The following is a 12,169-nucleotide window of genomic DNA, read 5'->3' as shown; positions in this document are numbered from 1 at the left end:
CAAGACTGTCAAACCATTCACTAAGGCTGCATTAATAATAATAATAATAATAATAATAATAATAATAATAATAATAATAATAATAATAATAATAATATTTAATGCTTCTAGACCGCCCCCTCTCCCAAAAGGGACTCGGGGCGGTGTACAGTTCATACAAAATATAACAAGATACAATAAAATTAAATATGTACAGTTGATAGTTAACTTGGAGGAGGTTAAAATGCAGTTAAAAGAACTGTACAAAGCAATATATTATAAGTTAAACCCTTAAAAACAGATACAGTGAATTAAAAATCCCTAAAATAACCAGATATAATACATTTGCCAGGAGGGGCAGGTGAATTATTCCAGGCCTGCTAATCGGAACAGGTGGGTCTTCAGTTTTTGCCGGAAGGAGCGGAGGTCAGAAGTAGTTCTAATATCGGGGGGGGGAGGTCATTCCAGAGGGTTGGGCCCATCACAGAGAAGGCCCTACTCCTCGGTGTCGCCCGCTGGCATTGCCTAGTGGACGGCACCAGGAGAAGTCCCTCCCTGTGTGAGCGAATTGGCCGCAGGGATGTATGTGGGAGGATGCGATCCCGCAAGTAACTAGGTCCCGTGCCATGGAGCGCTTTAAAGATGGTAGTCAGCACCTTGAAACGCACCCGGAAAACCACAGGCAGCCAGTGCAGCTCGCGCAGGAGCGGTGTTACGTGGGAGTACCTCGTACTCCCCATCACAGCCCGCGCGGCTGCATTCTGAACCAACTGCAGTCTCCGGACGCGTCCCAAGGGCAGCCCCATGTAGAGAGCGTTGCAGTAATCCAGGCGGGACGTCACCAGCGCATGAGTGACCGTGCGTAGGGCATCCCGGTCCAGTAGGGGGCGCAATTGGCGCACCAGGCGAACCTGGTGGAACGCCCCCCTTGCCACGGCTGCCACATGGTCATCCATTGACAGCCGGGCATCAAGGAGGACGCCCAAATTGCGCGCCCGCTCCACAGGGGGCAATTGTTCGCCCCCTATGGCCAGCGATGGGGGTCAGCTGGCTGAACCGAGGTGCCGGTAGCCACAGCCACTCAGTCTTGGAGGGGTTGAGTTTAAGTCTGTTGTCCCCCATCCAGACCCCGACGGCCTCCAAACACCGGGACATCACTTCGACAGCCTCGTTGGGGTGGTTTGGGGTTGAAATGTACAGCTGAGTATCATCAGCGTACAGGTGGTACTCAACCCCAAAACCACAGATGATCTCACCCAGCGGCTTCACATATGTGTTGAACAGGAGAGGCGAGAGGACCGACCCTTGTGGCACTCCACAAGTGAGTGGCCTCGGGGTCGACCTCTGTCCCCCTGTCAACACACATTGCCTCCGGTCGGAGAGGTAGGAGCCAAACCACTGCAAAACGGTACCTCCGACTCCTATCCCCTCCAACCGGCGCAGTAGGATACCATAGTCGATGGTATCAAAAGCCGCCGAGAGGTCTAATAGGACCAGGATAGAGGAACAACCTCTATCTCTGGCCCTCCAGAGATCATCAACCAACGCGACCAAGGCTGTCTCTGTGCTGTGCCCAGGTCGGAAGCCGGACTGGCGTGAGTCTAGATACTCGGATTCGTCAAGGTGTCGTGGAAACTGCTGCGCCACCACATTCTCAACAACCTTCGCTAGAAACGGAAGGTTGGAGACTGGACGATAATTAGCTAGCTCCATTGGGTCAAGCGAAGGCCTCTTAAGTAAGGGCCTCACCACCGCCTCCTTCAAGGCGGTTGGTAAGGATCCCTCACCCAATGAGGCATTCACCAGGCCCAGAAGCCAGCCTCGGGTCACCTCCCAAGATGCCAGTACCAACCAGGAGGGACACGGGTCCATTAAACATGTGGTGGGTCGTAGCCGTCCACGCAACCTATCTAAATCCTCGGGGGCAACAGAATCAAACTCCTCCCAGGATGGTCTCATAAGACTCGCTGTTGGCGGCCCGTCTGGTCCACTGAGTGGGGCCCATCCGCTCCGGATCTGAGCGACTTTGTCCTGCAGATATTCCCCAAATTCCTCTGCTCTGCCCTGTAAGGGTGTCCCCCGCGTCCTCTGTGACAAGAGGGAGCGGGTCACCCTAAACAGGGCGGCAGGGCGGTTATCCGCGGACGCAATAAGAGTGGCGCAATATCTACGTTTGGCCGCCCTTAATGCCACAAGGTAGGTCCGCAAGTAGGATCTTACCTGTGTCCGATCAGATTCGGAGCGTGAGGACCTCCACCTGCTCTCTAGATGTCTCCTGTGGCGCTTCATCACCCTCAGCTCCTCGGTATACCAAGGAGCCCGGGTGGGTCGCTGCCGCAGGAGAGGTCGCAAAGGCGCAACCCGGTCCAAGGCCCCAGCCGCCGCCCTATTCCAGGCGGCCGCTAGGTCCTCCGACCGAGCGCGGGTCAGGGCTACAGGTAATGGCCCAAGCTCCATCTGGAACCTATCCGGCTCCATCAGGTGCTTGGGGCGGTACCAGCGTGGACCGTCTGGTCCCGCCTCCTCGCGGTGGGGGGTAGCGCCAGGGAAGTCTAGCTGGAGACATGAGTGATCTGACCATGACAGGGGTGTAACAGTAAAATCCCCTCTACCCAGATCACTCGTCCACTGCTCAGATACAAAAACAAGGTCCAATGTGTGGCCTCCTTCGTGTGTGGGGCCCTGAATTAACTGGGTCAGGCCCATGGCTGTCATGGAAGCCATGAACTCCCGAGCTACCTCAGACGCTGCTCCCGTCGACGGCAGGTTGAAATCCCCCATAACCACAAGCCTGGGGATCTCCACCGCCGTCTCCGAGATCAGCTCGAGGAGCTCGGGCAGGGCTGCTGATGTATGGCGAGGAGCCAAGTATACAATCAGCAAACCCAACTGCCTCCCTGGGCCCCATTTCACACCAAGGGACTCACACCCGGATATCTGAGGAACAGTGAACTCCCTTGGCTCTAGACCTTCCCGTATAACTACCGCCACCCCACCACCCTTACCCAGGGCCCGAGGCTGATGGAATGCACGGAAACCTGGTGGGCACATTTCCACGAGGGGTAAACCACCCTCGTGGCCCAACCAGGTTTCCGTTATCCCTGCAAGGTCTAGCTCCCCCTCAGAGATCAACTCATTAATGAGGGGGGATTTGTTGGTTACGGACCTTGCATTGCAAAGCATCAGCCGTAGGCCCGGGCTCTGTAGTTCCTGGCCACCTAGGTTGCGGGGGTTGGTACAAACGACCGGGCATAACCAGCAGCCACGGTCTCCCAACCGACCTTGTGATCTTCTCTTGTTCTCGCATCCCCCCCTCCCCGCGACCGTTGTAATCAAACAACCCTCTATTGGAATCACTTGTTCCCTCTCCCCCCCGCTCCGCTCACTTCCTTCCCGGACTCACCTGTCCGTCTGGCACTGGCACTGGCGCCTCTCCTGGCCTGGTTATCACACCCCCCCTCCCTGGAACCCCTTAATAACAATAAAAAACTTCTGGATAAAAAGCCCCTCAGCCTCCGTTTCTTCCACCTCTCGGGGTTCGCAAACCCGTCATCAAGGCAGGCCCTTGAGAGAGCCAAGGGCCATACCTGCGAGAGAGGGGCCTCCCGCAGGCGGAGCAGGTCCAACCTCGAATAAATAGTTCTTTAAAAGTCCAATGGAATCAGGATGCTAATAAAGGTTGATAGAAAGTTGATAAAAGTTAATAAAAGTTGATGGCTAATGAGTCGGCGTCTTAGAGGGAGGAAGGAGATGTTAAAATATTTAGATAGAGAAGAAGGGGGTGGGAATGATCGAATACCCTTAATTTCATAAAATTACATAAAACGACGAAGATGACCACAAGGTGAGAGATTGTTCAAGGTGTTCAAGATGTTCCATGGCAGGATGACCCAAAAGTGGGAAACTATTCGAACTGGTTCAGGATGGTTCCTTCCTAGAGGTCCACAGAGATTTATAGTTAGAGTTTGGTGTCCCCTGCTGGCGTTGGCAGGGCCTGGGGGGGGCATAGGAACGTTGGGAGCAGCCAGGGTATGATAGAAAAAGCAGCAGAAGTCCAGGCAATGGCGACCTTCCTTTCCCTCACCCGCCGCCATAGCCGCCTCCAATTGGTCTCTCCCGGCTAACTCACCAACTCCTAGCCATATCTTGGTCTCCTTATTCTCCTCCCCGGTCTTAGGCCAGTTGCCAGCAGCAATGCAAATCTCTTGCGCCTCAAGCCTCACACCCATCCGTCCTTTTTTAGTTGTTGTTATTTTGTTGTTATTCTCCCCAGCGCTATTCATGCCAGTATCTTTCACCTTGCATCATTCGCCCTGGGGCAACCCGCAGTCCACCACGCTGCGTTCCGCTCTGTGCTGCTGTTCCGCTCCGTGCTGCTGTTATCGCTGTTGCCGCCATTGCAGCCCCGCCTTCTCCTCGCTCTAAACAGCCTTCCTTCCGCGCTCTCCGCGCTCTCCGCCAGACTCCGGACTGCTCCGACCACCCTGGCAGCCCAAAACGGGCTCGAAACAAGCCAGGGTGGACAGGCTATCAGACCCTCGGGCCTCCGATGGCATGAGGCCCAGTAGCAGTCCTAACCCATCGGGGAGCTCCGCGGCGTTCTCCAGAGCTCAGGAGGCGACCGCCATCACCGGAAGCTCCTCCTCCTCTCTATTACTATTCCTATTAGTCTTCCCATCTATCCTATCAACCATTTCCTCCCACTTATGACTGCATGACTGTAACTTTGTCGCTTGTATCCTAATGGTTTATATTGATATTGTTTCCTGATTGCTTATTTGTACCCTATGACTATCATTAAGTGTTGTATCTTATGATTCTTGACGAATGTATCTTGTCTTTTTATGGACACTGAGAGTATCTGCACCAAAGGCAAATTCCTTGTGTGTCCAATCACACTTGGCCAATAAAGAATTCTATTCTGTTCTATTCTATTCTATTCTATTCTATTCTATTCTATTCCATCCAATCCCATCCCATCCCATCTCATCCTATCCATTCTCTATTCTATTCTATTCTATTCTAGATTCCATTCTATTCTATTCCAGCATTATTCCACATTCTATCCTATCCTATCCTATCCTATCCTATCCTATCCATTCTCTATTCTATTCTATTCTATTCTATTCTATTCTATTCTATTCTATTCTATTCTTTTCTAGATTTCTTATTCTATTCTATTCTATTCCATCCCATCCCATCCCATCCCATCCGTTCTGTATTCTATTCTATTCTATTCTATTCTATTCTATTCTATTCTATTCTATTCTAGATTCCATTCTATTCTATTCCATCATTATTCCACATTCTATTCCATCCTATCCATTCTCTATTCTATTCTATTCTATTCTTCTATTCTATTCTATTCTATCCTATCCTATCCTATCCTATCCTATCCTATCCATTCTCTATTCTATTCTATTCTATTCTATTCTATTCTATTCTATTCTATCCATTCTCTATTCTATTCTATCCTATCCTATCCATTCTCTATTCTATTCTATTCTATTCTATTCTATTCTATTCTATTCTATTCTATTCTATTCCATCCCATCCTATCCTATCCCATCCTATCCGTTCTCTATTCTATTCTATTCTATTCTATTCTATTCTAGATTCCATTCTATTCTATTCCATCATTATTCCACATTCTATTCTATCCTATCCATTCTCTATTCTATTCTATTCTATTCTATTCTATTCTAGATATGGCTGGATGGACAGAGGTAGACAGACAGGACAGATAGATAGATGATAGATAGATGGATCTATCTACCCCACCTTTAATACCCCACATTTAATAACCGAGTGACTTACTCTTGGTTTCGGATGCTGGACAGTTTTCTCTCCTTTTAGCTCCAGAGAGTAAATAGGCATATTCTGAATGACAAAGGACCTGAATGAAGAGAGGGAACCAGGAAGGTTTTCGCTCTGTGATGGCTGTTTCCTGACTGAAGATCAGGGCTCCTCTTGGGCACGGCCATTGGAAGGAAGAGGAGCATCCTTCCTTGCCCTCAACGCCCGGGGAAAGCTGGGAATGACCCCTCACTCACTTCTGGTAAAGGTGGAGAATCCTGTGGACACCTTCAATTTTCATCAGATAGGATATTTCTTTCTGGAACATACAAAAAAACATGTGTGTATTTAAACCCGGGCCATTCTGTATCAATGGGTGTGTGTGTCGTCCCCCCCCCCCATGGTGGACGTTCACCAAAGGCTCGCAATATGAACCCCAAAGATTTTGGGGTCCTTGGTGCTGTCTGAGCTGGGTTGTTGTCTTGGAGACGTTTCATGACCTAGCTAGGGAACATCATCAGTGCTAGAAGGAGATGGGGTTTGTGGAGAGGAGGACTGCAAGGTCCTTGGTGGTCTCTATGTTTGGTTGTTTTCTTGCAGATGTTTCATTACTTGACTAAGTCACATTATTAGTGCGAGGGAGTGCGGTGTGTGTTCTCTATTTATACATAATTGCTTGACCTGCCAGTGTAGGTGTAGGTGTGCCTTTGCCTTCTTGGCAGTTCTTTGATTTTGTTTTCTGCTTGATTCTTTGTCTGGAGTTAATCCCTGCTTATCTGAGCTGAGGCTGCAGAACAGGCCACTCTGTATGAACAGGGACCAAACCCTACCCTCACTTGCACTGATGATGTTACCCAGTTGGAGTGATCGTGAAACATCTGCAAGAAAACTGCCAAGTTCAGAGAGCACCAAGGATCCCACAGTTCTCCTCCTCCTCCTCCTCCTCCTCCTCCTCCTCCTCCTCCTCCTCCTCCTCCTCCTCCTCCTCTTCCCTTTCTCCTGCACTCTGCAAACCCCACTCCCTTCTAGCACTGATGATGTTCCTTGGTTGGGTCATGAAACGTCTGCAAGAAAACCACCCAGCTCAGAGAGCACCAAAGACCCCCCAGTTCAACCCTTGCTGTCTGGGGAATTCTGGGACATGAGGTCCACCCCTCTTAAAGATATTCAGACTGAGAAACACTGATTCTAGGGAACCTCTTTCTCCCCACCAATCCTAGTTTGGTCATGGTTCCCGTCCACTATCAACTCACAAACCATTTGCTGCCCATCCTCCCAGACGCTCAACTACAGATCCCATCAGCCCCCGCCCTTTGTGAGCACAGATGGGTCAGTGACCAGAGGAGCTTCAGTCTACGTCGTCTGAATGGATGGGGGATGGGGAAAAGCCGCTCTTAAACCTTCAAGGGTTTCCCTAACTAGACAGGGTCAGGCAGCCAAACAGTGAAGCTCCATCTGGATTACCTTACTGTGGACACCAAGGGGCTGATCCAGCAAGGTGGGGACCATCACTTCTGAATAAAGGTAGCTGGGAGCTTCCATTGACCCTAGAAAGAGAGGAACGAGGAACAAAAATGACCTCGTCCCAAGTTAGCATGGTAGAGAGGGCTGGGATGGATAGCCTTGGGAGGGCCCCAGACCAGTCACCAGCTCATATCCACTAACAGCCATTTTTCAGGGCTGTGAGTAAAACGTCCCTCTGGCTCTTCTTGAGTCCGGCAAAAGAATAAACCGGCATGACACACGCAGATGGGAAAACCTGTCCTGGCCTTTATGGCTGAGATTGGACAGACATTTGTCTGAGATGGTACTATAAGGCGTTCTACTTGGACAGGGGGTTGGACTTGATGACCTCAAGTCCCTTTCAGCCCTAGGATTCTATGAGATAGAGACATATTATGATAGATAGATAGATAGATAGATAGATAGATAGATAGATAGATAGATAGATAGATAGACAGACAGACAGACAGACAGACAGACAGACAGACAGACAGACAATAGAGAGAGGTAGGTAGAGAGAAGGAGATAGCTAGCTAGCTAGCTAGACAGACAGAAAATATAGATATAATAGAAATAGATTAAAAGATGACAGACAGACATAGATAGATGATATAGATATAACAGATTAAAATATGACAGTTAGATGATAGATGATGGATGATAGATGATAGATTGATCGATCTAGAGAGAGATACAGAGATGGAGATAGAGATAGCTAGATAGATAGATAGATAGACAGACAGTATAGATATAATAGAAATAGATTAAAAGATGACAGATAGACAGACAGACAGTTCGATAGATGATAGATATAGAAATAATAGATTAAAAGATGACAGATGACAGATGATACATCATAGGTTCGACAGACAGACAGATAGTGATGGATGGATGGATGATAAAGATACTATAGATATAATGTATTAAGAGATGACAGATGATAGATATGATAGAGAAATGATAAACAATAGATAAATAATATTAGTAGTAAATGACAGATAGATAGATAGATAGATAGATAGATAGATAGATAGATAGATAGATATAGAGAGTTAGATAATATATAGATAATATAGATATGATAGAAGATAAATGACAGATAAATGATACATAAATAATACATAAATGATAAGTGAGAGAAAATAGATTAGAAGATGGATGTTAGGCGGATAGACAGACAGCTGGATCAGCCTGACTCCTGTAGATATTTTGGGATCAAGCGTCCAGAATTTCTATCTTAGTTACAAAGACGGTGCAAAGGGTAAAGCAGAAGCAGATTTCCTTCCCTCTGGTGCTAGGAAGGCACTCTGCAGATGCTCAGAGGCCTCTCGCTTGGTTTATTCCTTCCGATCCTACAAGCCAGTGGCCCCAAGTGAGGGTTTGGAGGGGGCATAAGGGACCCTGGAGCCTCCAGGGAAGGGCAGAACTATAACTCCCAATATCCCTCCACTAGAGCCTGCCTCCCGGGCTTCTGGGAGTTGTAGTTCAGGTGCTCTTCCTCCCCCCCTCCAATCCCCATAGTCTGGACTCCTTGCCCCCCACCCCAAATATTTCTACTCACCAAGTCTGAAGAGGACCCAAAGCAGCAGCAGCCAAGCACCCGGCATTCTTCGCTTCCAGGGCCGAAAAGAGGGGAGACAGACCCCCAGGGCGCCCCCTCCCTCAATCCCTCCCAGTAGGCGCCCCCATTGCTCAGAGCATTAACTGCCACCCAATTCTAAGGCTCAGCAGCCCTTCAAGCCCAGGGTCCCGCTTGATTGGCTCCCTCCGGCTTAAGTCCCACCCCGCACTAGCTCTGTCACAGAGTGCATCACAATTCCAGCTGCTGAGAAGGCCGGCTGTCAATCAGCTACCAGAAACCGCCCCTTTTCTCAGCCAGGTGGGAGCTCCTCCCCTTTGAGGGCCCATAATTGCCTGGGGATTTTGGGCTCTGCCCCCTCCAATGCCCCATTGGCTGCTGGTGGTGCCTGTTCTGTTTGTGACATCTTCAACAGGTTGCGATGGATTGATGGTCTCAACCAAGGCCAGAACTGACCTTCATGGTGGACATGTCAATGACCCCCCGTGTGGTCCACACCTCCATTCATTGACACAATGAATGGAAACGAGGCCACTGTTGCTTCATGGCAAGCCCTTTGACCTCGGTGGGCCAAGCTTAGATTCACAGAGTTGGAAGGGACCTTGGAAGTCCTCTAGTCCACCCGACCTGCTCAAGCAGAAGACAACCAATGGCTGTCCAATCTCTTCTTAAAAACCTCCCATGTTCCTGCTGCCCACTCTGTGGATTTTGCAGGGGTCCACAAGATGATGTCCAAGAAGCCAAGATGTTGTCCGCCCCAGGTATCTCCAGGCACAATAAAGAACATCTTGGTACCAACCATCTTGACCTGTGGGCCTCCTCAAGCCTGGTGGACCTCCCTGCTGGCCTTTGTGTTGGGAGGGTCTCCCCGAGAACCCCTTCTTCATTTGGTTTTGGGTCTCTAGGGCACTCACCCTCCAGGACCCCAGACAAATGGACTAGCAAGAGGCCCAACCTCGGAGCAGAAGCTGCGTCCTGCTGACGGGGCCCCGTCCTCCAGCAGCCTCTTCTTTCCACTGCTAAGCTGGGCCTAGAAGTTCTCAGCCTTCCCAAAGACGGCCTTGAGTTGTGGTCCCATGCCATCCAGGCTCTGGGTTCTGTAGACTGCCCTGAGTTGGTCCAAGGTTGGAGCCAACCCACCTTATGGCCAGCACCGGATCTCGTGATGGGAATTCCAACGTTGGGTTAAGGATTGGGTACAAAAAGTTCTCCTTTTGTCCTGATTCTTCCAGTAGTCAGTTTCCCTTCCCTTCCCTCACTCCTTCTTCCTTCCCTTCCCTCCTCCCTCCTCCTCTCCCTTCTTTCTTCTTCCTTCCTTCTTCTGTTTGTCTCCTTTCTTACATCCTTCTCTTTCTTCTCTTCTTCCTGTCTTCCTTCTTCCCTCCCTCCCTCTCCTTCCTTTCCTTCCTCCCTCCCTCCCTTTTTCTCTCCTTGTTTCCTTTCGTACCTCCTTCTCTTTCTTCTTCCCTCCCTTCCTCCTTTCCTTCCTCTCTCCCTCCCCCTTCTTCTCTCCTTGCCTTTCTTACCTCCTTCTCTTTACTCGTCTTCCTGTCTTCCTTCTTTCCTCCCTCCCTCTCCCCCCTTCCTCCCTCCCTTCCCCCCTCTTTTCTTCTCTCCTTGTCTCCCTTCTTACCTCCTTCTCTTTCTTTTCGTCTTCCTGTCTTCCTTCTTCCCTCCCTCCCTCCCTCCCCTGCCCTCCCTTCCCTTCCCCTCAACATAATAACCTCTGCCCTGAGAAATCCATCGGTCTGTTCTCTCAGTGGGCCACCAATTGCCCACGGAAGCCCACTTTCTCACAGTAGATGGCCTTTGCCATTGATGCTCATGGTAGGCTTGGGAGTTATCTAACGGATGCAAATTCACAGGGCAGAGGCTGCCTTGGTCTGGCTGGAAGGAGCCAGAGGTTGAGGCCCAGAGGTTTTATCCATTCCTCTCCTTTTAGGCCTCGGTGATGTCCTTCTGGAATGCGTGCAGGACTTGGAGGTCCACCTTATAGAGCAAGGGTCCCCAAACTTGGCAACTTTAAGACTTGTGGACTTCAACTCCCAGAATTCTCCAGCCAGATGCTGGCTGGAGAATCCTGGGGCTTGAAGTCCACAAGTCTTAAAGTTGCCAAGTTTGAAGATCTCTGCTGTAGACCTTTGATAAGATGGTGGTGATGGAGGAAGAGGATAGGCTGGTCCAGTGGGGGCTCCTTACTTTGTGAGATGCCTTGAGATCTGGGGATGTCCTCACTCATGCCCAAGCATAAGGGATTCAAATCATAGGAAGGGAAACTTCACTGAGCCATCCTCAGAATAAGAAACCAGTTGACCAGTTGACCAGACCAATGGACTTCTCATCCTGGGGTTCCATTCATAAGGCAACAGCCCTACCAAGTGGCCAATATAGTTCTTGCAGCACAGGGAACAAAGTCTTCTGCGTTGGGTCAATCTATCCTGAACACTTTCCGTTGACGGCATGTTCTATCCATTCTTAGGATCCCCTTCTTCAAACTAACCCCACCCCCCACTCCAGACCCACCCGGCCTACAACTCCCAGAACCCTCTGGCCAGCCTGCTCCAGGAAATCTACACCTGAAGGCTCCAGAGACTATTTCTCCACCACCACGGATGGTTGACTTCCAGAAGACCAAAAGGAGGTCCTCCATCATGCAACCTATAAAGGGTAGAGTTGGGAAGGACCTCAGAGGCCATCTAACCCAACCCTGGCTAAGGTTGGGATGATTACCTGTGGAGATGACCCAACGCCACCAGAAAGGCTGTGATCTCCTTGGCTGCCAGCCCACCTCTGAACATTTGAAAAGAGGTTGTAAGTCTTGAAGAGCAGACTGAGGAATTAAATAAATAAGGTAATGGTAAAGGTTCCTCTCCCACATATGTGCTAGTCGTTCCCGACTCTAGGGGGTGGTGCTCATCTCTGTTTCAAAGCCGAAGAGCCAGCGCTGTGCGAAGACGTCTCCGTGGTCATGTGGCCGGCATGACTCAACGCCGAAGGTGCACGGAATGGTGTTTCCTTCCCCCCAAAGGTGGTTCCTATTTTTCTACTCGCTTTTTTTACCTGCTTTCTAACTGCTAGGTTGGCAGAAGTAATGGGAGCTCACTCGGTTACACAGCGCTAGGGATTCAAACTGCCTTAGCCACTGAGCCGCCTACTATTAAATAAATAGAATTTCAATATTCCACAAAAAACAAGTCTTGGCGACATTGCCATGTTGGCCAATTTGGGGATCTGATCTGACCTGCAAAATCTACCCCTTTTCTGTTCAAAATAAAATAAAATAAAAATAAAACGGAGGCATTTAGACGTTTG

General features: G+C 49.6%; 1 protein-coding gene across 3 annotated transcripts in view; it reads right to left on the bottom strand.

Moving 5' to 3' along the window:
• LOC309391295 (disintegrin and metalloproteinase domain-containing protein 26A-like) overlaps positions 1-9,017 on the bottom strand; it is a 40,389-nt gene extending 31,372 nt beyond the window's left edge. For all 3 annotated transcript variants that reach the window (XR_014175257.1, XM_081951604.1, XM_081951605.1), the window contains exons 1-4: positions 8,840-9,017; positions 7,240-7,322; positions 6,033-6,094; positions 5,797-5,875 (exon numbers count right to left, since the gene is read on the bottom strand). Coding sequence is in view for 2 of the 3 variants with exons in the window: in XM_081951604.1 (XP_081807730.1) it covers positions 5,797-5,875; positions 6,033-6,094; positions 7,240-7,322; positions 8,840-8,885 (270 nt within the window). In the remaining variant the exon portion in view is untranslated. The remainder of the gene's footprint in view (positions 1-5,796; positions 5,876-6,032; positions 6,095-7,239; positions 7,323-8,839) is intronic.
• Between the last annotated feature and the right edge of the window lie 3,152 nt (positions 9,018-12,169).

The sequence above is a fragment of the Natrix helvetica genome, assembly GCF_964273705.1.
Source record: "Natrix helvetica genome assembly, chromosome: 4".
Lineage (NCBI taxonomy): Eukaryota > Metazoa > Chordata > Lepidosauria > Squamata > Natricidae > Natrix > Natrix helvetica.
The sequence above is the reverse complement of the archived record's forward strand: the minus strand, read 5'-3'. Positions and strand labels throughout refer to the sequence as shown.